The sequence below is a fragment of the Aquarana catesbeiana genome, linkage group LG05 (assembly GCF_042186555.1).
Source record: "Aquarana catesbeiana isolate 2022-GZ linkage group LG05, ASM4218655v1, whole genome shotgun sequence".
In the NCBI taxonomy this organism is placed as follows: domain Eukaryota; kingdom Metazoa; phylum Chordata; class Amphibia; order Anura; family Ranidae; genus Aquarana; species Aquarana catesbeiana.
This window is the reverse complement of record NC_133328.1, coordinates 128,850,560-128,878,074: the sequence shown is the minus strand read 5'-3', so window position 1 is coordinate 128,878,074 and position 27,515 is coordinate 128,850,560. Positions and strand designations below refer to the sequence as shown.

The 27,515-nt window shown below is 41.8% G+C and overlaps 1 protein-coding gene across 2 annotated transcripts in view; it reads left to right on the top strand.

The window, feature by feature from the left end:
* The window catches only part of ANKRD28 (ankyrin repeat domain 28), a 227,536-nt gene extending 200,258 nt beyond the window's left edge, over positions 1–27,278 (top strand). For both annotated transcript variants that reach the window (XM_073630192.1, XM_073630191.1), the window contains exons 20-28: positions 1,589–1,706; positions 2,263–2,482; positions 7,336–7,423; positions 7,514–7,597; positions 11,568–11,713; positions 13,578–13,660; positions 14,132–14,214; positions 15,321–15,412; positions 19,234–27,278. In XM_073630192.1, coding sequence (XP_073486293.1) covers positions 1,589–1,706; positions 2,263–2,482; positions 7,336–7,423; positions 7,514–7,597; positions 11,568–11,713; positions 13,578–13,660; positions 14,132–14,214; positions 15,321–15,412; positions 19,234–19,511 — 1,192 coding nt within the window. In that variant the 3' untranslated portion in view covers positions 19,512–27,278. The remainder of the gene's footprint in view (positions 1–1,588; positions 1,707–2,262; positions 2,483–7,335; positions 7,424–7,513; positions 7,598–11,567; positions 11,714–13,577; positions 13,661–14,131; positions 14,215–15,320; positions 15,413–19,233) is intronic.
* The last annotated feature ends 237 nt before the right edge of the window (positions 27,279–27,515 follow it).

Here is a 27,515-nt window from a genome sequence, read left to right as displayed (position 1 = left end):
TTGCAATACTTTTCGGGAACGTACCCCAACTGCACCGCCCCAGTGTGAAAAGACACACTGGAATGAATGAAAGGCTGTTTTCAGGCACTTTGCAGAGGCTATTTCTAGAGCTAAAGCGCCTGAAAACAGCCCCAGTGTGAAAGAGGTTTTATATGCCTAATGCAGCTTTGGGATCAGTTCACTCCTTGGCAGAGTCTTTGGGCCTGTACCAGGACCCTGGAAGATGCAAGACCAGCCTGTAATGTTGCTTACATGTACTTGATCCTACTGGGGATGCTCCCCATGGCATATAACAGAATGCATGGCGTTTACTGCAGGATGCTTTACAGGTCTGCAGAGCCCTGTTCCTGGAGTATCCTGCAGAAATATTGGCGGAGAGGAGGGCTTGATCTACGTGTAGTATGGAAATCCATGTACCACACTGGGGAACCTCAGATGCTGTCCTGGGATCTCTTGCCTTTCCAGTAACCGGTCGAGGCACCGCGGGGGAGTACTTGGGTCCCGTAGATGGAACGCTGGCATTTTCCTCTTGGTGTGTAGGAGCCCTTCTGGTGTTCACAGCATGCAGCCAGGGGTGCTGGGGTGAATTTATATTTAGTGCCAGCTGTATCCACTAGCTCGTCTGTAGTGACAATGTTGTGTCTGTGAGCACCCACCTACCCCTGAGAGTCTGCTCTCCTCATAAGTATCCAGTGTGGGATCTCAATAAATTGCCTAAACCAGCCAAGACATTCCCTCGGCATCTGTTTCTCAGATTTGCAAGGCTACTGCCTGCTCTTCCTTTCATTTTTCCAGGTGTATGTTCAGATTTCCTCAAATGCCTGTTTGGGGTGTAAGGTACAAGCTGTTCCGAGTCTGTCCAGCCTTGGTGACCCATTTGTTTTTGTTTACCACATTGCCCTGCCCCCTCAGTTGCTTTAGGACACCCTAGTTGTAATGATTAGAGTCTGTCCTGTACTGTACTACTACAAAATAAGATTTTTAGTTTACCAGTAAAAAACGTTTACTAGAGTACAGTACAAGCACAGGTCCCCTCCTATTTGTTTTTACCATCTCCATTTTGCTTGCTTCAATGCTGAGTCTATCAGGGAGTGGGAAGGGTCTTGTCCCTGCAGCCTTCTTTTTTTTTGCCAGTGTTCAAGTAATCTAAAGGTGGCAGCATATAACCCAGTAATCTTTTTTTTTTTTTTTTTTTTTTTTTTTTGCTAAAGGAGCACTATAAAATAATGCAGCTATTAGCCGCCTTTCTAAATCGGTCATATTTCACGTGAACATTGTTTTTATTAATGCTATCTATAAAGGGCATGTTGGTGGTGTAGTATTCATTGATTTTCATCCTTCATAAAATATCAAGTTCATATCAATTTGAACTCTTCCCAGCTCATTTCAAAATGTACCCTCATTTTATAGCCCACTTTTATTGTTTCAGTGACCTCTCTGGCTGAACGTTTTCTGTTGTAAATCTGCATTGCACTTCTGTTTGCTGCTTAAGTGCATAGCTGGATACCAGCCATGAACGAATATTGCTCTGCTGACTGCTTCACTTTCCAGTAAAACCTGTGTCTACTTTCTGCCTTGTATTGCTCAGGACTCCATTGATGCTCTCAGTCCTGAATGGGCATACAGAGTGCGTTTATTCTCTGCTGAACAAAGGAGCTAATGTGGATGCCAAAGACAAATGGGGAAGGACAGCACTGCACCGAGGGGTAAGACATTCCTCTTCTTTTCATCTTTCAGTGTGTTTTTCAGCAACTAAACAGAACATCAATGCACACTCTGCACGTAGGCCTATGTGCTGAACTTTATTGCTTGCAAGTAGGTTGTTAAATATGCACTGAATTATGACCAAAGAACATTGATCTTTAAAAATGTTCAGTATGGGCCATACATGTTGTTTTCTATACGGCAGAGGTATAGATATGAGTTCTGTTTACTATAAAGACTAATAGTACTTTTTCCCCTTTCATGCACTGAATTTAAGTAGAATGTTTGCTTTAACAAGATTATGAGAAGACTTAGTGCATTTAATTTCCACCATCATTTAGGCTGATATATATAAATTTGCTGCTTTTTATTTCTCATTAAACTCAATTTGTTACGTTTTACGCAAGCGTTTGGAAGTGCTTTTAATAAAGAGGTGACATTTACAAGCATTAAGTCGTTACCATAGTTTTGTAAAAAGTGCAGTGCCTTTCATATCGATTAATGAAAATAAATATCTATAATATATAGATATTAATTTTTTTTTCTCTTTTAAACTAGGCTGTGACTGGGCATGAGGAGTGTGTAGAAGCATTGCTGCAACACAATGCAAACTACCTTTTGCGAGACTGCAGGGGAAGGACACCTATACATTTAGCTGCAGCATGTGGTCATATAGGAGTTCTAGGTGCACTTCTGCATACTGCGGCTTCAGTAGATGTTGTTCCCGCAATAGCTGACAATCACGGTTACACATCTCTTCACTGGGCTTGTTATAACGGTAAGCAGTTTCTGTTTAGACATTTCTCTTGTTCTTCTAAATCATTTTTTTTTTTTTTTTCATTATATTTTCTTTAGAACATGTAAGTTTAGTAACAATCTATGGAAGTTCATCCATTCTGCTGTTGGTCTATAAATGCTGCCTTTACATGTGCTGACCTAATGTCTGGTTTGTGTTAAAGAGTTTGTAAACTCCCAAAAATGCATGCTTGGCTTGTTCATTAATCTTTTTTGTGTTGATCTAAATTGATAAAATTCCTGTTTATTTTGCCAGTTTGCTTGTCTTCCTTAAACGAGAAATATGTTTTTTGTTTTTTTATTTTTTTAGTTTGTTTTTTTTGTTTTTTTTTTCCATATTCATACTTACCTAGGTGGATGCAGCTTTGGTCCGAAGCTGCATCTGTCCCCCGGCGCCTCTGCACTGAGAACCAAGCCATCGAACATCGCCGATGGCTTGGTTCTCACAGCTCCCCGAGCAGAGAGCTGCTGCTTGTCAGTCAGCAGCTGTCCGCTCAGGCCCCCCACGCTCACTGGAGCGCTGAGATGTGGAGGGGCAGGGAGCAGCCATCTCAGGTTCTCAGCGTCTCGTTGAGAGGCTGATATGGGTACCGGTCCAGGGTCCAGGCACCTGGCGGATCCAGACTTTGTCGTGATGACGCGTTGCCTGGACTGATTTCTGTGACGTCAGCAGAGAGCAGACTTCAGACCACTCTCTGCTGAAACCGGGTCATAGCAAATTGCACTCCTGTGACCCATAGGAGAAGCCCAGCCAAACAAGCTCAGGCTGGACTTCTCCTTTTAATACGTGTGATTACACTACCTGCAGACTCTCTTGTTAGGCATAGTTGCATGCGCTTGCTATGTTTTTTTTTGTTTTGTTTTTTTAACAAAGTGCTCTTCTCCTTTGTACAAGGCTTTTTTAATGACGGACAGTGGCTGTTGCACAAAGCCCCCTTGTAATGCAATAGCAAGGCATTACAGCCAGCTTGTTGTATGTTGTTGGGCTTGCCGACAGCAAGATTTGAGCCATACAAAATGTATAGCTCAAATCGCACAAACATCTCATGTGATGTGCACAGGAATCTGGTGCAATTCCTGTGCAAATCACATGCGGTGTTCCGCATGCACTAGTGTGAATCCAGGCTCAGGGACCAGGTCTAAGAAAGACTGCTTAATGGAGATTCTCATTTATACAGCATGGTCATGTTGACCAATCAACACTTGCCCTTGCCTGCATTATAATGCTACACAGTTGCCGAGGCTGTGTGCAGCTTATGACTGATAAGGGCATCGGGAGAGTAGTATGGGATAAGTTAAAGCTGTATTAAAACCAAAAACGTAATGTATTGCAACTTACCAGTCAGATGTGGTGGCTGCATAAGTTTTCTTTTATTAGGCTTTTTCCCCTCTATTTTAACCTGGTGATCTGTCCAGTTACACACCTCCTTTATTAGAGTGCCCCCACTCTGGATGAATGAGCACAGGGGCGCCTATGGATAGCAGCATTGTCAGTCTGGAGGGAGGGGATTGTTAATGTACTAGCAGATTTTAAACCGTAACAAATTGAAGCCAAACTCCCAGCTAATTCTTTATAACCACTTGCCGAGAACGCAGTACGTTGCAGTTTTACAAGTGGTTTACCGAGGTTATGGTTAAAGCTATAACCCCCCTCCTTTTTTTTTTTTTTTTTTTTTTTTTTCAGGCAGCAGCTGGCTTTCCCATGAAAGCGGCTCAAAAGCCGCTGGAACACATTCGCAGGAGGCAGTGTTTCTTGTGCTTACAGTTTTCACCGGTGGGCCCAAGAAGCGATCAAACTGTGTGGTCAGGTGGTCTGACCAGAACAAAAAATTTTTTTTTTTCTAATTTTTTGCTTTTAAAGGAAAATGAGAGATTTGGGGGCTTTTTGATCTCAAATCTTTCCATAAAGAAGACCTGCCATCCCTTATTTCTATTACAAGGGATGTTTACATTCCTTGTAATAGGAATAAAAGTAATTCCTTTTTTTTTTTTTTTTTTTTTGTTTTTACGGGACAGTGTAAAACTTAAAAATGAAAATAAGAATTTCTTTTAAAGCCCTGCCATTTATTCTTGCACACAGAAGTGAGCATATACCTAACTCGAGCATACATGATGTTTTGCAGCAAATGTTGGAGTGAGCAATAATTCTAGCTCTACATTTCCGCTAACTCTCTAAACCAGTAACCTGCAAAAAAATTTTTGTAAAGCGTCGCCTAATGGAGATTTTTGAGTAACTTAGTTTGTCGCTATTCTACAAGCGTGCACAGTTTTAAAGTGTGACATATGTTGGGTATCTATTTACTCGCCGTAACATCTTTCATATTTTATAATAAAATTTGGGTATATATTATATTTGTCACCAATTTATTCCCTAGGGTCTCTGCTAAAAAAAAGATATAGATATATATAGTAATTTTCTAGCAAAGAATACTGATTTAGCCCTCGTTCACACTAATGGCGAGTTTGAAATCGCTCAATTTCAAACCCGCATCTCGGTGCGAGTTCCGGGGGGGTTTAAAATACATCTATGCGGATTTATGGGCAGATGTCTATTGAAATCACCCCCGAAGTCACCAAAAGTAGTGCAGGAACTACTTTTGGGAATCAGTGCGGCATTGCACCATTGCCAGCAATAGGCTCTGATTTTGGCATGCAAATTGACATGTCAAATCGGCCCGATGTGAATGATGGGCTTAACTTGTAAACAAAAGTGCCAGAAAAAGCCTAGTGGTTAATTGGTCTTCAGGTGTGCAAACTGACTCCAATAAGCATTTTTTGAAGTCATTAGTCTATGGGTTCTCTACTTTTTCCTCCAGCACTGTGAATGTTTTACAGGTGTGTTCAATAAAGATGTGAAAAATTAGAGGCATTTTTGCTATCAGCTTAAGCCCACGTTCACACTTAGGGCCTGCATTTCAGTGCGAGTTCAGGGCGATTTGAAAGACATCTGTGGGGGTTCATGCACCGATGTCTATTGAAATCACTCCCAAAGTCGCCAAAAGTAGTGCTGGAACTACTTTTGGGAATCAGTGTGGTGCCACAAAGTCATCGTCGCACTGATTCAGATGGTCCCATTGCGGCAATAGGCTCCGATTTTGGCATGCGATTTGACATGTCAAATTCGCCCGATGTGAACTGGGGGCTATGGCTATATATGCATACATTAACAGTTTTTGCAAAACATTCTATATGTCATGAGCAGTTTTTTATTTATTTTGCAATTCATATACACTTTCCACATATTGCATACAATGCATGTTTGCTGCCCAAAGCTTTACAGATCTCATATGCAATTTAGTATATATTTTTGATACTACATCATACATAGAATAGAACATGACGTTTAGCCATTTGTCAACCTATAGGCGACCTCTCAATGCAAATTTCTATTGCATATATATTATTATTATACAGGATTTATATAGCGCCGACAGTTTACTCAGCGCTTTACAACATTAGGGCAGACAGTACAATACAATTCAATACAGCAGGAATCAGAGGGCCCTCTCGTTAGAGCTTACTATCTAGGAGGGATTATACATGTATCTCCAGAACTCCCTGTTTGTTTTGCCTATATCAGCCTGCTCGCATTTTGCGAGAGGATTTTGAGGGCTGGCGAACTATGGCTGCCTGGGAGCAGGGGGCGAGCACCGCCGGCAGGCAGGTTCTATGGGAGCTGTTCTCCCAGCGATCAGAGGGGAGGAGAGCCGCCGCCAGGATGATCATAGCGCTGGGAACCTAACAACTTTTTTTTCAATAGCTGTGTTTCCTGCCGCCTGCGGTCACATACAGCCCCTCTTCTTTGTCCAGGCACTTTAATAGATCACCCGTCCAACAATGACAGGTGAGCATGTATATGACTCCTCGGATCTTAAATTCACAAAATGCTAGTTTTACACAAGGCTGTCCTTTTAAAGTGGAACTCCACCCAAAAAGGGAAGTTCCGCTTTATGTACTCCTTCCCTGCCAAATTTGGCATGTCATATTTTTGGGGTGGGGGAGCACTTGCACTGGGATCCACCTAGAAATTCTCCTCCCTGCAGTCTTCTGGGACAAGTCACAGGTCCCAAAAGCCTGCCGGACCATTCAGGAGGTGCAGCGGGCATCCAGCTGTGAAGCCACAAGCTGTCACAGCCGGGTGCCAACGGTAGAAATTCCAGCGCTGGGAAGGGATGGCTCGGGGGAGCACATAGCTGGATCCTGGGATAGGTGAGTGTTTGTTCAAATTCGGCAGCTTCAGTTTTAATAAACAAAAAAACGACTGGAGCTCCTCTTTGAGGATTTAGCACTTTTAAATGCAATTTAAGAGGAACTACAATGCACCCAAAGCACTGTTTAATTCATTTTTAATATTCAAAGCAAACACTCACATCAATCCATGCCTCCATTCTTTTTGCTGAGGAATCGCTTTGAAAAACACCCCAGTAGTGTTTTTGGCCGTGGCTATCTTGAGTCCACACTGTATAAGCTCTGCTTTTGGATGGTGTCTAAGCATATCTGGGTGGATGACATCACTAATCTCCCTTGTTGACAGTGTCCGGTCATGGCGACTGGTTTTCCAGGTTCAAGCACTGTCACATGTCTCGTTATACCCAAAAGTGCTGCTTTGTTAGAGAAACAGCGCTAGGAACAGTTGAGGGATGCAGATGGGTAAACTCTCTCATTTAGCCCACCTATATAGTATGGTATAAACTGGCAGTGTCTCTTTAATGTAGGTAATTATTGGCTCATGTGTTCAGCAAGGATTCTAAAATATCAAATAGTACTAACATAAATTTGGTTTTAATTCCCTTTACCTAAAATCTTGTCATTACCATCTGCTGTTCTTTTGAACAGGTCATGATGCCTGTGTAGAGTTGCTGTTGGAGCAAGAAGTGTTTCAAAGAATGGAAGGAAACTCATTCAGTCCCCTGCATTGTGCAGTGTAAGACAATTACACTTGGATGGTAGTATGTACTGTATAGATCAATACCGGTATGCGTGCAATAAAATGTTTCTCTTGTCCTTCCTGTAGCATAAATGACAACGAAGGTGCTGCAGAGATGCTCATAGACACTTTAGGTACAAGCATTGTGAATTCAGTGGACTCAAAAGGAAGGTAAAACCATCGGAATCTGTTTCAAAATGCAATTGTCAGTCTGCCTTTGAATAGTAAAGCTGCCTGTGAGATAGTTACCTTTTTGTATTGCAATTAGCAGAAACTACAGCTATTAAAATGTTAACACTAACAGTGAGCATCTCTCGCCTGCATCCTTTTGGTCTGTTAACACAAAATTTTTAAAGGTATATTTATCTGTTCTATAACAGTAAAAATAAACAAATACCTGTTTTGCCAGAAATTCAGTGAGCTGATAACGTTCCGCTGTCTGTGCCATTGTTAGGGTAGTGTTCTCAGTTTTTTTATTTTTTTTTCTGTGGACTATACAACATCTCCATCTATGTTTTAGGCGCCTTTCACACAGACGGCTATTCTGCCGCAGTTAAAAGCATGTTTTTTTTTTTTCTGAGAAATTCAAGAATCCAGGCACTGCGATCAGCTGCATTTGTACAGTGCGATTAGCTGCAGTTGCGTTTAGCTGTGGTTTGCCATTTCCATAGCAACCCGACAGGGTACCGACTCGTATTGAACGGGGATCCAACTTGGATCCCCGCCAATGCCAGGCAATGTTTGGTATGAATCTTGAGGGGGAACTTAACGCCAAATTTTAAATAAAAAACCGACATGGGTTCCCCTCCAAGGGCATACCAGGCACTTCGGTCTGGTATGGATTTTAAGGAGAACCCCTAAGCCGAAAAACGGTGTGGGGGTCCCTCTCAGAATCCATACCAGACCCTTATCTGAGCACGCAGCCCGGTCGGTCAGGAAAGGGGGTGGGGACGAGCGAGCCCCCTCCCCCCCGAACCGTACCAGGCCGCATGCCTTCAACATGAGTGGCTTTGGGGCAAGGGGGGCGCCCTGCGGGCCCCCCACCCCAAAGCACCTCGTCCCCATGTTGATGAGGACAAGGACCTCTTCCCAACAACCCTGGCCGTTGGTTGTCGGGGTCTGCAGGAGGGGGCTTAATGGAATCCGGAAGCCCCCTTTAATAAGGGGGCCCCCAGATCCCGGCCCCCCACCCTATGTGAATGAGTATGGGGTACATCGTACCCCTACCCATTCACGGGGGGGGGGGGGGGAGTGTCAATAAAAAAAAAAAAAAACCCACAGTAGACAGGTTTTTAAAGTGATTTATTAGGCAGCTCCGGGGGTCTACTTCCAACTTTGGTCTCCTTCCGACTTCGGGGGTCTCCCAGGCCTCTTCTCCCTCTCTTGGGTGTCGTCTTCGCGCTCTTTGGTTCTTCGGTGCCTTCTTCCTTCTGCCGGGCTCCTCTGCTATCTTCTGCTCTTTTGCTAGCGGAGGAGCCTGGTCTTCTGAGACGTCTTCTTCCCTCTTTTCCTGAGATGTTGACACGACGCTCCCTCTTGCTGTAATGTCGTGAGCGAGCTCCACAACTAATTTATATAGGCATGGGGCGTGACCACCGGGTGATGTCACCCAGTGACCACGCCCCTTTATGACATCACAGCCCCAGGGCATGATGGGACTGTGCTGTGACGACATAAGGGGGAGGGTCACCGGGTGACAGCGCCCCCCTTATGACGTCACCGTCCCGGGGCATGATGGGACGGTGACGACATAAGGGGCGGGGTCACCGGGTGGCCACACCCCATGCCTATATAAGTCGTTGCGGACCTCACGGCATTACAGTGAGAGGGAGCGTTGGGTCAACATCTCAGGAAGAGAAGAGGGAAGAAGACCAGGCTCCTCTGCTAGCAAAAGAGCAGAAGATAGCGGAGGAGCCCGGCAGAAGGAAGAAGGTACCGGAGAAGAACCAGAGAGCGCAGAGCCGACACCGGAGAGAGGGAGAAGAGGCCTGAGAGACCCCCGAAGTCAGACGAAGACCCCCGGAGCGGCCTAATAAATCACTTTAAAAACCTGTCTACTGTGGGTTTTTTTTTTTTTATTGACACCCCCCCCCCCCCGTGAATGGGTAGGGGTACGATGTACCCCATACTCATTCACATAGGGTGGGGGGGCCGGGATCTGGGGGCCCCCTTATTAAAGGGGGCTCCCGGATTCCGATAAGCCCCCCGCCCGCAGACCCCGTCAATCAACGACCAGGGTTGTCGGGAAGAGGCCCTTGTCCTTATCAACATGGGGACGAGGTGCTTTGGGGTGGGGGGCCCGCAGTGCGCCCCCCTTGCCCCAACTCCCCCATGTTGAGGGCATGCGGCCTGGTACGGTTCAGGAGGGGGGGGCGCACTCGCTTTCCTGACCGACCGGGCTGCGTGCTCAGATAAGGGTCTAGTATGAATAGTTAGGGGGACCCCCACACCGTTTTTCGGCTTAGGGGTTCCCCTTAAATCCATACCAGACCGAAGGGCCTGGTATGCTCTTGGAGGGGAACCCATGCCGTTTTTTTTTTATTTAAAATTTGGTGTGGAGTTCCCCCTAAAGATTCATACCAAACAGTGCCTGGCATTGGCGGGGGATCCAAGTCGGATCCCCGTGCTTGTCGCTCATTGGAAAAGGAAAAAACATCCCGATGAGCGAGCCAGCTCGGCGCTGCTATCTGCAGCTGACACAGTACACTGCGATTATCTGCGGTTATGTGCGGATAGCTGCGCTAAATCGCTCCTGGACGCAGTCAATTCTATTTTTTTTTTAGCCGCACCAAACTGCATGTAATGAAAACGTAGCTAAATGCAGTGTGTGAATGGGGCCATAGGAAAGCTTTGTGTGCGTTTTAGCTGCAGTAGAAAACGCAGCTAAAAGCACAATTCCATCCGTTCGTGTGAAAGGGGCCTTAAGGAGTATTAAGGAGAGATATTCTGTAGTCCTGCCCTAGTGTTACAATACTGCTTCTTCATAGCTCTAGTACAGTAAGTGTACTGTTACTGGCATGATCACCATGCAGCATCCACATCGAACAACTGGTAAGCTTTAATATTATAAAGTGAATCTGGTTGCTTATGTGCAACTGCATCAATTCTCTTTGCTGCAGTTTTTGCAAATCTGTCTTTCTACTCTGCACTGATATCAGTGTTGTCCTAAAATAAAGGTTTAAAAATGGAGTAAGGTTACTATTCAACTCTGTTTTCCGAGGTCTGCCCCTGGAAAACAATGATTCCTGGTGGTGTACCTGGAAACAGTGAATGCAGGTCAGTCAAAGTAAACCGCACCTTTTTCCCCTGCAGCTCCTCCAGGGACATCAACCCTAAGCCTAGTACACACTTCTAGGTTTTTTTTCCGTTCAATCCAGCATGCTAAACGGAAAAAACCCTGACAGCTCAGGTGTGAGCAGCTGTACTAACAATCCGATGTTAGTACAGTGATCTCCCCTGCTGTTTTTTTGTGTTCTGACAGGGATGGGCCCCCCGCCAGAACACTCCGGTCAGCGCTTTCAGCCATTAGCTGAGCGTGCTGATCAGGAGCCGGTCAGCGGACCTTTTTCTGTCATGCCCCTTCGACAGAAGCCAGAACCACTGCACTCCATATGTTGCCAACTCCTGAGCCCTGCACTTTGTTATGCACTCTTAATTCAAAGGAGAGTAGCCTCAAGTTTTTTATTTAACCATGCCTCTTTAGGCCCTCCCCCCCCCACTGTTGCCCCATTTGGCCACACCCACAGTTCAGCACAATGTGGCATTACCTCCTTTCTCTATACAAGGTGCCCAGGATGTTTTCACAATATGCCTCTAATGTCTACCTATTGTTCCAAAAGTCTGTGACCAATTGTTTCGGGGAATGTTAAAAATGAAGGATTTATTGTGTGAGTGGCTAAAAGGGATGCATTTTTAATGGGTGTGGTTAAAAAAAGTGAATGTAGTCAGAACGGTGTCACTGGATTTTATTTTGAAAATCTGGTATCCTTAACCTAGTGTGTTCTGTCACAACTGCTCATGCCCTCAGTCTACAAAACATACACATTCTAAGCTGTCTGTGTGCTGTAACATGTTTAGAGATGTCATTAGGAGCCTTACTACTTTTTTTTTTTTTTTTTTTAACACTTGTGTTCATTTACAGGACGCCCCTTCATGCTGCAGCTTTTACAGACCATGTTGAATGTTTGCAGCTTTTGCTCAGCCATAATGCCCAGGTAAATGCAGTGGATTCTTCTGGAAAGACGCCTCTGATGATGGCTGCTGAAAATGGACAAACAAATGCAGTAGGTAAGGCAGACTGCTATTCACCACTGTGTGAGAATCTTTGTTATTGGAAAGAAATGTGTTAGCCGGAACGGATGAGGATTTGTCACTTTTCACATCTTGCCCAGATGAAGAAGGGGATTTCCTGACTTTTTTGTTTTTACTATGAATATGAAGATGCCCTGTGCCTTGTGATATACTCCAAGAAAATGACAGAGAAACCAACAATCCTGTTTTTGGGATAAGATACCCTGTAGAATAATGGCATTTACAACTTTTTATGTAACGGGATATTAGTGCAACTGTTAAGTAAACCTATATTTACCAAATCGTCTTCCAGGACAGCACAAGAGAAATAGGCACCTCCTCTGACATTAAAAAGAAATGCATCACCAAAAAACATTTTAGAACTAAGTCCTTCTGCTGTACTGGTTAGTGTTTGCATTTCCACGTTCAAACTGGAAATGCTCTGCTGCAGTTCTGGATGGGGGACATAAGCTTATGCCGTGTTTCTTGTGCTGGCCCCCTCCATCTTTCTTACCCTTAGCTGCTTATCTCCATGTTTTTTTTTTTTTGGTGAACCTGAAAATTTTCTTTTTAGTTTATCTACCCTGGACCACTTTCCTGACTAGGTAGGTGCAGTCTAGGGCACCTCTACTCTGCTCCATGACCCCGGGAATCCAGAAGATCCCTCAAAAATGTAAAATTAACAGTAAATGGTGGTCCTAGAATTATTGCTCTCTCTCTCCAGACCAAATATGGGTGACTCAGTTGTATTTTTCATAAGCATCCATTTGTTTGTGTGTGCTTTTATGTTGGGTATATTTTTTTTTTTCTTTCATCAACCTCTGCACTCTTGAAGCTTAGAGAGCACATATTGTGCTCAATGAGTCTCCTCCCCAGTCAGGGAAGCTGGAGATTTACAGCTCTGAACGAGGAAGTAAACGGAGCTGGCTGCTTCCGGGTTCATTTGTTAGATTGATTTTTTTTTTTTTTTATTCGCTTAGCTCCTGATGCTCTATCTCCTGACACCCACCAATATGGTCCTGGGCACCCAGGAGGCCAGAGTGATCTTGGGACACATGGCGAGTGGGGGTGTAGAGGCACTCGCGTGTAGAAGTGATTGGACAACTTTACAGTTACACAAATCCTTCTATAAGAAAGCAAATAGGCTGTGAGTAGATGTCAAAAAAGTGGAAATGTTACTTAATGCTTTGAATATTTTGCTTCTGCCTCAGGGTGAAACCTGTGGACAGGTTAGATTAAGGTTTGTGAGTTCTGAAAACCGTGTCTAAGGCTGGATTCACACCTATGCAGTTTTAGTGCTTTTTGCATTTTGCAGATTTCCACTACAGAACATGTTCCATAGGAAACCATGTTAAATTGACTGTAGTACAAATCTGCAACATGCAAAAAGCACTAAAAATGCATAGGTGTGAATGCAGCCTAACATCGCATTTTTGCATTGATAGGATTTCTTTTGCTCCTTAATCACCAAGGCATTTGTTCTTGCTTGGTTTCTTTATTGGAGAACTTAACTTCTTAGAGTTTAGTCATGCAGGTTTTTACCACTTCTGTAAGATAAGGATCTGTGTCAGATGGCTTTGGGTTTCTCTTGATGGGCAAATGCAGGGTGCTGTCAACATCAGTTTAAGAGACTCATTCAGAAATCATTGACAAGTACATTTGACCTACTTTGATCTTTGATTTCCATCGACTTGAATGGGGAGTGTAGCAGTTTTGAAGCAAACAAATGTCAGTCAGCACAGACTCCTAATATTTCCCATATTTACATGGTTGTGTATATTTCTCATCAATAACTTGTGTTTTATCTTTGTCAATTGCATTAAAATGACATTCTGTTCTTTGTTGTCATTTTCTTTTTCAGAGGTGTTAGTTAGCAGTGCAAAAGCTGATCTCACATTGCAAGATAACAATAAAAATACTGCACTACATTTGGCATGCAGTAAGGTACGTGTCTAAGCAGTATTTGCCTCAGTTCCTCTGCCTTGTTTAGTTTTATGTACCATCTTTTTTTACTCCTTCCTGCAAGTCAAATAGCACTCATTGCATTCCTTGAAAAATACAAATAATATTTGTATTACTTGGTTCTCTTGATGGGTTCGTTCTCAGCCATGTTCTGTGTTAGGAACCACTTGAGCAGCCACAGGAACCAGATAGCAGTCTGTGCAAAAACAGACTCTCTGATATATGGTACTTTGATATTATTCAATTGAAATATTTTTTAATATATGCCATAATGTGCCAGAACTGTGATGGGAAATGCCAAAGTTGCTTTAAAACATCCGGGGTGCTGGGATTCTAGTAGTGCCACATTATTTTAGTTTTTGGTGATACATGTTTGTGTTACTTAGTTTTTTCTATGTCGTAGTATGTTTTACTAGAGTTTTATTTATTTATTTTTTTTTTTTTGCTTCATAGGGTCATGAAACCAGTGCCTTGTTAATACTAGAGCAAATTACTGACCGAAACCTCATCAATGCAACAAATTCAGCTTTGCAGACGTAAGTGGTGAACTGGTACAGCAGCAGATGGCGCTGTCTTACCAAAACTTACGATGATATCACTAAGATAAAACTTGATTTGATTGTAGCCGTATTGCTTGGACCTTGAAGAAGGGGACATACCCCGAAAGCTTGTCCTGAAAAATTGTATGTTAGTGCAAATAAAAAAAGTATCACGGACAGTACTCAATTTTCACTAAGATAAAAGAGAGACCAACACTGCAACACATTTAACTAAGGCAGGCTGGTTGCTATTTGAGGTCTTAGCAAAGTCCTGTGACATAGACTGTAACAGAACTGTGGAAGCAAGCAAAATGATGCGATTTCTAAATATAAAAACTTTCAAATCCAATCTGTAGTCCTACACAATCCATTAGGCTTGTCTTTATTTTAGAGAACCAGTTTCTCTTTGAACTTCTGTGGGCTTCTATGTAATCATGAAACCCTCCAAGTGTCTAGATGTTCAGTGTACAAAAAAATGTATTTACCCTTATGGCTCAGTGCACTTGCTCAGTAAAGTATTAACTGTGGGCTGTAGCACCTGTTGGACAATGCAGTTGTTTTTATATATGTACTCTGTAGCATTACAGGAGCAGTTTGTAATAACCACAGTCAGTAGATCAGTGTTCTGCTTCATGGTTGGCTTGGGTCAGGCCCCCACTGAACTGATCTAATGCTTGCCTAAAAGCTGAATAAATTTTTTCAAAAACTGGTTTTACATTTTTAGCTGTAGAACTGCCTAAGTTCTATGAAATGTTATGAATATCTTTACACCTTTTGTGAGCAGAGGTAATGACCAAATGTCCAGGCCTAATTTTTTACAGTTTTATATACAGTTTTTATTTGTATGTTTTACTTAAACTGTGTTCTGTGCTCATTAAAACGTTTTTCTTCTAGGTATACATTTAAGTGCACCTAGAAGAAAAAAAGTTAATTTGTTTAGAAAACAGCCATGTAATCACATCATAGCTGACATGGCAACCACTGTCAGAATGTGCAAAGCTGCTTGTAGCAGAAGGTTAATGTAAAGATTGTAGACAAAGGGTTGGCATACAATAAACACTGCAGTCTAGTGATATTTGTTGCTATCTTACATTTATTTGTAGACCTCTTCATGTGGCTGCTAGGAATGGGTTAACGGTTGTAGTCCAGGAACTCTTAGGCAAAGGAGCAAGTGTATTAGCTGTTGATGAAAATGGTAAGTTTCTTTCCTTCAACCATGTACTGGTGTAAGTATGCATTACCTATAAACACTTTATTGTCCAGATGAAATAAAATAATTTTTCTCATATAGCTGTTGAATTGAGTGACTTTAGAATAACCCAGTACTCTGTGACCTACATGCTGCACTAGGTAATGGTGGTTTAGGGCTGGTTCACACCAAAATGCCGTATGAGCGACATATTTCATGCGTGTTTCCTGCATTGCAGGTGAGCACGCTGCCCTTGCAAAAGCATGTGGGTGACAGCTTATTGTTATTGGCACCCCAAATGCAGCGTATTTGTGGCCACCAAATCGCATGGTGCCACAGTACCTTGCAGTTTAGTGTGGTGGTTTTTCAAAATCGTACATGCACTACTTTTTGCGGACTTTCCGGTGTGATTGCCAGCCCATTGAAGTTAAGTGTTGCCAAAAACAGATTGCATGGGAACACATGCGTTCCATGGTGACCTGGCCCTGAAGCTTTTGTTTATTTTTCTATAGTCCCTTTTATTAATACTGTAATAGTACCATGACTGTGAGATGTATTCTTAGAGGTGCAAAGAAAGCAGCACTAAGGCCTGGTTCACACCTATGCATTTTTAGTGCTTCTTGCATTATGCAGATTTGCACTACAGTCCATTTAACATGGTTTCCTATGGAACACGTTCTGTACTACAAATCTGCAAAAAGAACTAAAAATGCATAGGTGTGAACCAGGCCTAAAGAGGAAATTCCAATGTGCCAAAGTCTGGCTGCAAACAATATGAATTGACACACTTAGTCAGCTTGGGTACTGATCGGTTCCAAAGTGTTCTGTGAACGCGCAGACAAAATCCCATATGTGTGACCCAACAACCTCTCCAAAGCAATGAATAGGATTTGACCTGCTCAGAAGACTTTGGATCTGGCCAGAAAAAATTCCAGTAGCTGTTTTGTGGTTCCCTGTGGGCCAGAATAGTGTGCCTGCAGAATCCTGAACAGGTTAATAGAAGAAGAAAAAGTGATAACTTGGGGGTCTGATTAAATTATTAGAATCTCTCATTTCAAGTGTCTTTTGGACCATTGATGAATAAAGAATTTCTTCAAAACACTGGATTTAGAGGCAATTGGGTTATACTGCTGTCTACAGAAGGATTTGGACACAGACAAAAACATTAACCAGCTGGTATAACGCCTCACCATCCCAACATGCCCTAGTTTAAAGCTAGTGTTGCAGAAGGTTGGACCTCTTTTTACTGGTCATTTTTTTCCCTTTTTTTTTTTTTTTTTCTTTTTCCTCTCAGGACAGTGGATTTGGTCTTGGTAGAAAGCTTGCCTCCCTATCAGTATTCTGGATGTTGATTTAGTTGTCTTTTGAACTTCTGAATGCCTCTATTGTAAGGACACCTGACAATGTTAAGACTGTGGGCCTACATCAATCATCAAGGACACACTAGAAGCCTCTTAAGGAATCTTACATGAGCCTCTTCTGGGCAGAACTTCATGTTTTGGCCCTGTCCATTGTTCACATTCCAGGCTTGCTAAATTGGCAGATGGACTTTCTTAGTCATCTGCTTCTAGTATGAGCTGTCCTGATGAATGTTTTTCAAGCCTTTTACCAAAGATGAGGGATGTTGGACGTGGTTCTACAGGCATCCAATTAAACAATAAAGTTGACAGGTTTGTCGCCAGCTCCCTCAGGTCTTTGCATTGGATGCCTTGGTGATGCAGCAGGATCTACACCTATCGCCCTTCCAGATTCTCCCTCACCTTCTTCACAGGATTAACATGGAGAGCGTTTCAGTAGTCATTATCCCACTATATTGGCCCAGGAGGACATAGTACTCAGACATTTGCAGATGCTCTTTATACTCCTCTGGATCATCTGGACCTTTTGTGTCCATAGGTCAGTGTTCCATGCTGCTTCTCAGTCACTGGTTTTATTGCCATGGCTATTGAAACCACGGTCCTGATGGGCAGGCCTTTTGGATTCAGTCATCTCTTAAGCCTCATGTACACTGCTGCTGCTAAACGGATGTTTAGGAGCAGTTGGGCATTTTTTTCAACTGCTTCTGAACTCTCCTCTGTTATCTTAGTACATGTAGACAGGGTCGTTTAGTAATTTCTTGGCAGTTGAGTTTAGAAGCTTTTTTTTGGAACGCAAAAAATGGGTTCAGAAGCTGAGTTTAGAGGCATTTCAAGCACCAAATGCTAATAAACTCGGTAACTCTCGTTTAGCCGCGTTTTGTTTACAGGCCTTTTTTTTTTTTTTTTTTTTTTTTCATTTTTGGCTATTTTGAGGGGGAAAAAAAAGTTTTTTTGTTTTTTTTCCTAAATGCGGTAAAACGGACGTTTTAAACGTGGGTTACTATCTGTCAAGTTAAATCGTTCAGGACAGATTGTAAAAATGTCCCGTGTACTTGAAGCCTAAAAGGCCATGTAGTCAACTTCTCATAAAGTCTATCTTCCAAAATATAAGGCCTAATTTGCTTGGTGGAGGTCAAAGAAATTTCATCCTAGAAATAAACTCTTTGGGCCATATTCTGTCTATATTCCAGACTTGACTGATTTTTACCTTGGTCTTTTTCTTATGCCCCGTACACACAATCGGACTTTCTGACAACTAAACAGTGGATTTTTGTTCAAAGGATGTTGGCTCCAACTTGTCTTGCATACACATGGTCACACAAATGTTGGCCAACAAGACGTACGTGATATCACCATTACAAACGCTAGTTATCTCCAGCTCATACTTGATTCCGAGCATGCGTGGACTTTTGTCCGACGGACTTGTGTACACATGATCGGAAAGTCCAACAAACATTTGTTGGCAGAAAATTTGAGAACCTGCCAGCCAACATTTGTCGGTGGAAAGTCTGACAACAAATGTTCGATGGAGCATACACACAGTCGGACTTTCCACCAACAAGCTCACATCCAACATTTGTTGTCGGAAAATCCGACAACTGCACTAGGTAATACTGGTTTAGGGCTGGTGCACCCCAAAATGCTGTATGAGCGACACATTTCATGCGTGTTTCCCGCATTGCAGGTGGGCATGCTGCCCTTGCAAAAGCATGTGGGTGACAGCTAATTGTTGTTGGCACCCCAAATGCAGTGTATTTGTGGCCACCAAATGGCATGGTGCCACAGTACAAGCTCACATCCAACATTTGTTGTCGGAAAATCTGATCATGTGTACGGGGCATTAGAGTTGATTTAAGGACAAAAGTCCCAGATCTTGCTCCTAGTATTGCTTTTCTAAAAAAGTGAAGCATGCTGGCAGTGAAAGGTGTAAGCTGGTTCCTGTTTTGATTTGTTGTTTTTTTGCCAGTGTCCAAATCATTTTGTAGGTGTCAGTATAACCCAATTGTCTCTGAATCATATGTTCCTCAATGAACTCCAAAAAATGGATCTTATAGTAAGTACAAAAATTACCACTCTGCCCACTCTACTTTTCAAAGTATGGACATTTTCTGTCAGATCTGTAGCTCTGGGATCCCACAGCAGCTAGTCATGTGAACAGTTTTGAAGACCTTACCCATTATGTTCATCAATGGGAATAGTCAGAGTTCAGACAGAACTGTTCACTTAACCAATCTTTTTGACATGGCTGGCTGTAAGTACTGTGGCCATATGACCAACCAACATGGATTACTGGGGCAGTGGTTTCTGCAATGAGGGTAAATACTCTATAGTTTCTGGTAGGTAACAAGAGCAGAGAGGGTAGTGAATCTTATTTAATCATAGGAGCTCTTTAGATAGAAGGTTATGTGTCGATAACAAATCGGTGATCATTGCTTATGTTTTCTTTCTTCTTACCTTCTCTAACTGCAGGCTACACACCAGCATTGGCATGTGCTCCCAATAAGGATGTTGCTGACTGTCTGGCTCTCATTTTAGCCACCATGATGCCGGTCTCATCATGTAACACAATGCCATCTCTGACTTTAAACCACTACACCAATCCCTCAAAGACTGTCACTTTTGACTCATTGCCCCTCATGAGAAGTGAGCACAGTTCATATTGCAGCTTCAACAATATCGGCAGGGAAGATGGCTATCCATACACAGAAGAAGACGAGCTCAATGACTCAGACTCGGAGACCTACTGAGGGTTTCACTGGAAACCAGATTTTAAATAAATTTGCATTGTGCAACCAGAAAGAGTTCTCATCTCTGTGCTGCAAAGGTGGCCACAAATATAGGTTAACTTATCAAGTTTATAAGAAAAAGTGGGGTTTTTTGTTACTTGCCCTTTTAAAGCAAACACTGATGATTTGACTTTACCGTTATTTTAATCTGACCACTTTTTGTTGGGTAACAAACCTTTCTACACCCCTGTTAATGTCTTCTAGAGGTTTGGATCCTGTGATGAGAACTGTTCCCAGACAACACATATCCTGGGATGTTTGAGGCCCTTTAAGCAGTCATTACTGTTTTATTTAATATTTTATTGTCCTTGTGGAAAGAATCTTTTATATGGCGGGGCTTAGCAGTCCAGACAGTGGGGGACGTCAACCATTGTACAGAAAACACTATAGTTAACGTTGTATAAATTGAAAAAAAAAATTTTGATGGCAATAAATTAATTTGGTACATCTGGCATTGTGTGTACATCCGTTTGCCAAGGGACCAAATAATAGTTTTTTTGTTTTTTTTTTTAAAGTGGTTTGAATTGACTGGAAGCCGTTAATCTAGTATCTTCAGTTCTAAGTCTTGTTTCAGTTAATACCGAAAATGTCAATTTTTTTCTTTGATATTTTTTCTTCCGGCGACCATGCAGGAATAATAAAGAAAAAACTTAGACTCTGTTTCATTATTGCTTGTTAGCAACAAGTTGCTATGCTACCTAATACTGTATTGGGAATCAATCGATGGTAGTTTTTTTTTTTCTTTTTCTTTCTTGTGGCAGTAGTGCTCTACCCCCTATTAAAGAACACAAGGGACAGAACAACCTGTGTCTTGGCATGTATTAAAATATCATTTGAATATAAAACTGTACTTTTTGCCAATGCGCAGGGAAAATATGTGTTTTATATTTTGGCCATGGGTTTTTTAATGCAGGGAACAATCACATACATGGCCTGGTTTTAACTAATGGATTTAATTCGAACTCAGACCACAGATGTCTTCAGTGCATATTGGTGATTGATGCACTTCAATGCTCTTGTCTTTTAAAGAAGCTTCCCAGGGGGAAAAAAATGCTGTTTCTAACCCTTCATTATGTTGACTGGTGTTTCTCAACCAGGGTTCCTCCGGAGGTTGCCAGAGGTTCCTTAAGCAATGAGCAAAGGTGGGTTGATCTCCCACCTACACTGGGCACCAATGCAAGGAGGCAATTTTCCTCTGGCTACCAGTGTAAGGACTCACTCCCACACTGACCACAAATGTGAGAGGACACCATTTTTTGTCTGCTTTTCTGTTTTGCAATTATTTATTTCAAGGATATTACTGAAAATAATTTTGTAGAGGGTTGGTTAAAAAATGATCTGTGCTATGTCAGATATGCTAGCAACGCCACAGTGATTATTCTTTTATTTAAAACATTCTTCAAATGATTGATCATGCTAATGTACCCTGTTCTGTAGGTATTATCTTTTTTAGCAGGGGTTCCCTGAGAATCTGAAAGTTATTTAAGGGGTTCTTTAGGCGTAAAAAGGTTGAGAGAGGCTGATCTAGACTAAGGCTCCATTCACACTTGTAATGCGACTGACTTGCATGACAAGTCACACAAGTTATTCCCCATGTTTTCCAAAGATAACCATTCATATATGTACGACTTAAAGTGTTACTAAACCTAGTAATGTGAAAATAGTTCAGCTGAGTGTTCAGGTAGGAGGAGATTTCCACTATAGCCTGTGTCCTCATGATGTTATGGGAGGCAGATTATCCATGAAATAAGATGTGACATCCCACCCACTGTTTTTTTTTTTTTTTTTTTTTTTTTTTTTTGTTACTGGGCGAGGAGGGAGGGACTGGGCTGTCATTTAGGATCTGTATGTACACCCAAATGTGTGATGTCATACCATGTGACCTGAAAAGATCAGCTCAACAAGGAAATGTTCTCTCCAGCAACAGAGACCAAACTGAGCAAGTGCAGCTTCACTACTCTGACTGTCTTATCTGGCCTTGCCAAGAGACCCTGCAGGAAGGGGAGGATCTCTGCAAACAGGATCAAAGAGCCTTTTTACACAATGCAGAGGATTAACCCCTTAAGTTCCACAGTGAGTATATCAAGCATGCTCTTCTGCATATACAGACAGATTTTACTGTTGTGGGTTTAGGAACACTTTAAAGTTGCAGCAACTTCAAAGTAGTTCATGCACTAGTTTGGTCTGACTTTCATGCAACTTAAGGGTCATAGATTTCAATGTTAACCCTCAAAGGTTGCATGAAAGTCGCACCTGAATCTTGTACAATGCAACAGATGTCCATTTATCACTGGTCAAAGCCAAAGTTGCATCCAAGTTGAACTTCAAAGTTGGCGCAACTTTGGAGTCGTACAAGTTTGACTGGAGCCTAAAAACACAATTTTGGCCCTGTTCTGCAGCACCACCTTTAGGTAAAACTTATCACTGCAGCCTGGCCTATCAGATACAGCATATTAGTGGCATTATATCATTCCCAGTCTTAGAGGTGATCTATTTTCACTGAAAATAAATAAGCAGTCTGGCTGTAGTAATGTTCTACAAAAACATTGTTGGGTCTGGCAGTGTATTCTCTGTACAGGTTTAATAAGGCGCTAACCCTGAGAGGGCTGCACAGGAAAGATTACTTGTGTAAGTATGTACAGATTCCTTATATTAAGAGTTTATGAACTAGGAAAAATCTTGTTAATTCCTATGGGGCACATGTTGGCTTACTTACCCAAAGTATCTGCTAGCTATCATTTGTAATGGAAAACCCTTTAAAAAAATAGCTTTATCACGGCAAAGCATGTATATTTTTCAGTTTGCTTATGTTTGTGTCAAATGGAACGGTAGCTTTTTTTCCCATAAAGGTCTGTCACTGTAGCATGATTGTGCCTTGGCTGATTGCTAATAACTTTGAACAGCCTAACACTAACTGGCTACCTGCTTTAAAGGCAATTGTTTGGTGTATATATATATTTCAATATCCTTTCTGTATGACATTTTATAAAATGACCAGTTTAATTAAAATGTATATTTTGTTGTAATAAAGCTATTTCTATTTCAAATTTGAATGATTTTTAAAATAAAGGAATTTTTAGATCATATGGACAAATGTTAATCAGAACAAGCCAGCATTTTATTTACCTAAATTATGATCTAAAACCACCTGTTTGTAAGGTATGCCCTACCCAGTCCTTAGTAGGAATCTGTCCAAAAGTAAGACACCTGTGTGAGAGCCTTCAGGTGGAAGGTGCCATTCTCTGATACTGGATAGACTTGGCTAAAAAATATCTTGCTATAGTATGCGGCCCAGGAATCTGATTGCATTTCCTTCTGAGGCTTTCCTACAGGTAATTTGCTTTGTAACCGAGTCTTTGATCTTTGAATGTGGTGATCTACTCTCCAGAAGACCATTTCTCTGGCTTGAACAGGCTTTTTGTAAGTGCTCATAATTCTTCCTAATTAAAGGCTTATTTATGTCAGCAGACATCCTGAGGAATAGCATTGACAATGCTCTGAAAGGCAAGTGGCAAGCTAAAAGAAAAAACTTAAAAAAAAAAAAAAAGTGTATTTAGCCGGATATAGGCCTTTTTTAAGGATGAATACCAGATGGAGATTCTGGATTTTAAAGATAAGCATACAGATCTACTGTACTAATCTTTTTAAAATAACTGCACTACTAATTTCATTTGAACTTGAAAAGAGCATCTGATACTTTCTTTCATAATTGATTGAGGGCTCAACCACACAAAGATCATCTTTTCCTGGCAAACACTGCAATTAAGTTATTGGTTGCAGTTGCTCAGTAGCATGAAATTAAAACTCCCCATGTAAGGCCCCTTTCACACATGCGGACAGTATGTCCGTATTTCATCCATCCGTTTTCGGATGAAATACGGACATACATGCATCCCTATGGGATAGCGGGTGTCAGCGGATGTACATCCGCTAACACCCGATGTTGTCCGGCTCCGCTCTCGTCCGATTCTGCAGACGGAAGAAAATCCTATTTTTCTATCCGTCTGCAGAGCGGATCGGAGGAATACGGACAGACTGTCCGTGTTCCTCCGATCCCCCATAGGGGAGAGCGGAGATCTGACAGGGCGGTCCCTGCACAGTGTGCGGGTCCCGCCCTGTCATCTGCCTGCTCAGCTGGGGACAACGGAGCGATCCCCGCTGAGCAGCGGATAAACACGGGGCGGATCAACACGGATCCGTCCCGTGTGAAAGGGGCCTAAGCCTTGTTTTCTAAGAGCCTTCTCTTGTACATGTTAGAGTAGACTGAAGAGCAGAATGTACCAGCTTTTTTTTTTTTTTTTTTTTTTTTTGTGATGGGGTGTAACAGTCAAGCTATTTTTTTGGTGGACATTCAATTTCTCTGGAGTAAATGGTGTGTACGCATTAATGAGCTTGGTGCGCATAGTGCTGACACCAGCTTTTCTTCTAGTACCATTGCATGCCAAATATAGCTTCACCTGCGTCCCTGTGCTTTCGTCTTTTTGAGACGAGTGAGAAAGGATAACCAACAGATATCATTGATTCTGTTTGTTGAGAATGCAGTGTATATTAGTGACAGCACACCCTGCACCTCTAGCAAGCTACCTTTTTAATTCTTTACCTGCATCTCTCATATTATGAGCCCTCCATTAAGGGCCAAGTCTACATAATACAGTACTGATAAATTCACACTCATCTCTACTACCTCTGTGTTTTAAAGGAAACCTATACTGAGGAAGTATGGAGACTGCCATACTCAGGGAGCTTTAACCTCTTCCTGACAATTGTATGCATATATGCAGCCTCTCGGCAGGTGGTCTTTAATGCAGAGGCCGCATATATGTGGCCCTATGTAAACCCTTTTTTCTTTTTTTTTTTTTTTTCTCCTGTGCTGAGTGCACTCCCCCGCACAGATACTGGCGGGGACCGGAAAGCTCTCTATGTATACTTGCGATCGGCATCTTTCCAATAGTGTGACAGCCGATCACATCAGTCAAGTAACCCAAAAGCCCGGCTCCGCCTTCCGACATTTAGAAGCTTTTAGTTGGCTTTCATCAAGCTTCAATGCTTGACAGATTGCTGAAGATTTACAAAAAGCCTGCCAAGCGCTAGTTAAGATGCCTGTAGCGCTCTAACCCCCTCCCGACCAGCCACCGCAGTTATACTGCGGCAGGATGGCTCCCGCGCGTGAGCCATCGTAGCTGTACGTCGGCTCTTTAGGATGCTGTAGCAGGAGCGCGCCCGCAGTGTGTGCCCAGCGGGCACAATGACGCCCGGGCACCTGTGATTGCTCGTGACAGAGCAAAAACCAGGATCTGTGTGTGTGTATACACACAAATCCCGGTTCTGTCCGGGGAGAGGAGAGAGATCGTGTGTTCCTACTAAGTAGGAACAATGATCTCTCTCATCCTCTAGTCAGCCACATTCTCCCCTACAGTTAAAACGCATCTAGGGAACACATTTAACCCCTTGATCGCCCCCCAGTGTTAACCCTTTCCCTGCCATTCACAATTAGAAAGTAATCAGTGGCTATTTTTAGCTCTGATCGCTGTATAAATGTCACTGGTCCCAAAAAAGTGTCTGACGCAATGTTGCAGTCCTGATAAAAATCGCAGATTACCGCCATTACTAGTAAAAAAAAAAAAAAATAGGCTTATTGTGATTTTCATTTATTTATTTTACCAAAAATATGTATGTAGAATACATATTGGCCTAAACTGATGAAAAATTTTTTTTTTTGGGGGGGGGGATATTTATTATAGCAAAACGTACAAAATATTGTTTTGTTTTTTTTTTTTTTTTTTTTCAAAATTGACGCTTTTTTTGTTTATAGCGCAAATAAAAACTGCAGAGGTGATCAAATACCACCAAAAGAAAGCTCTATTTGTGGGGGAAAAAAAAGACATAAATTTTAATTGGGTACAACGTTGCACGACCACGTGCGTTAAAGCGACGCAGTGCCATATCACAAAAAATGGCCTGATCAGGAAGGGGTAAATTCTTCCCGGGCTGAAGTGGTTAAAGCGGTTGTATACCGTTGGCTTTTTTTTCCTGCAAGGTAAAGTCATAATGTGTTTTAATATTACTTCAAAACTAAACTTTTCCAGCGCCGCAGCCACTTCCATCTTCACCCATCTTGCTTCTGGGTATGCAGGCTCTGCGACTGGCCGGAGCCATGATGACGTCACTCCCGTGCGAGCAGGTGCCCCCGTTCGTGGCACGGGGCTCCGAAGGAATGGCACGGGTGGCCGTTCCTTCAGAGCGCATGCGCCAGTGATGTCACTGGCTGCATGTAATGTAAATATCTTCTAAACGGTGCATGTTTAGGAGATATTTACACTACCTATAGGTACAAGTCGGGAAAGGAAATTTACGTCCTCTTTAAAGTATTTTACAATCCTAGAATGGAGAGGAGGGTGCTGTCTGAAGCTTGCTGAAAATGTAACAAATGCTTTTTGTACACCTATCGTCTAAATCAAATGTTTGCAAGTCGAAGTTGGAGTGAGCTAGGTCTTAAGAATTTAAGGCACAATGCAGATGTCCTTATTTAATACAAGGCTTTTCATCATTGCAATTTGTTGATCAGACAATGTTGGTGTAAAAAATCTCAGAAGATAAGGCACCATAGTTTGTTTCCAAAAGTAGCCAACGCTTTTTTTCCTTTTTCTTTTTTTTCCTGATCTAATGAACAGTTAGCTATAGCAAGTAAGGAAAAGAAAAACCTTGATGGTTCCTATGAGCAACCATTGTTTAATGGAAATGGTCACTTTCATTTATTGAACTTGGTTAACTAGTTTATTTGTGACAAGCAGCTATTACATGGTTACTTAGTGAACAGCAGCAGTCTTGTATAGAATGATATTGGCTAACTGTTTATATTTATGAAACCGTTTGTTACACAGGTATTTATTTCAGGTTAGGATTTTAAAAGGTGACCGCGCTGTGTTTTAAATAATATACTTTCATATATTCGCAAATTAGTTTTGAACCATGTCAACGCTCATAAGTGACAGTTCCCAACATTGAAAATGTATCTAAATAATATGTAATATTAATATGTAAAACATGGTTGGTATAGCTTTTCAACTCAGTCTATTGAGGTTCATTGACACCAATATGGTTACTTGTAGAACATGTAACTCATTTTACCCCATTTCATACTTGACTTTAGGATCCTGAGAAACTACATTTTTTTCCTACTTCTAAAGGTATTTATATGTTCCAAACTTTGAAACGGGTTTTATTGCACATTTGGGAAAAACAATTGCAATGATAATTGCAAAAGGCCTTTCTAAATTCTTTTAGGTAATGTTCGCTTTTAGGATTTGGGAAACTACACACCAGTATTTAAAGTGAAGTATTTGGTCTTTAATACAAAAAAGGGGGTTTGGGCTTTTTATTCGCAAAAAAAAAAATTCCTCCAGTCGAACACGTGTTTTTATTTTTTTTTTTTTTGTTTGAAATAAAAATACAATCAATTCTATCATTTAATATTTTTGGTATTGTTAAACTGAAACCTTTTAAATTGTAAATGGTCGATTAGTGAAGAGTGTGAATACAAGACAGTATTTCTGATCTATTTGAAACTTTTTGTGATTTTTTTTTTTTTTTTCATTTTTTTTAAGACAATATTGGCATGTAAATAGAAAATGGTGACTGCTTGAATACTGTATTTACCTGCACTCTTTTAAAGTACACTGAAATTCCTGTATATTTTATGGAGTATAATAAAATGTGAGTTATGTTTAATGTTCCATGGTTATATGTTGACATATACCTCAACACTTAACTCTTTGACATCACAACATAAGTGTGCGGTGCTGCCATACCTGCACTAGCAGGCATGGAACACCCATGGCTCTACACAACCCTCCTACAGTGCATAGGCTCATGATCCATGTCAATTGCTAAAAATCAAATTAATGTATACCTAGAGACCCTGTCACCATCTTCAAAAACTGCATGTTAAAAAAAAAAAAAAAAAAA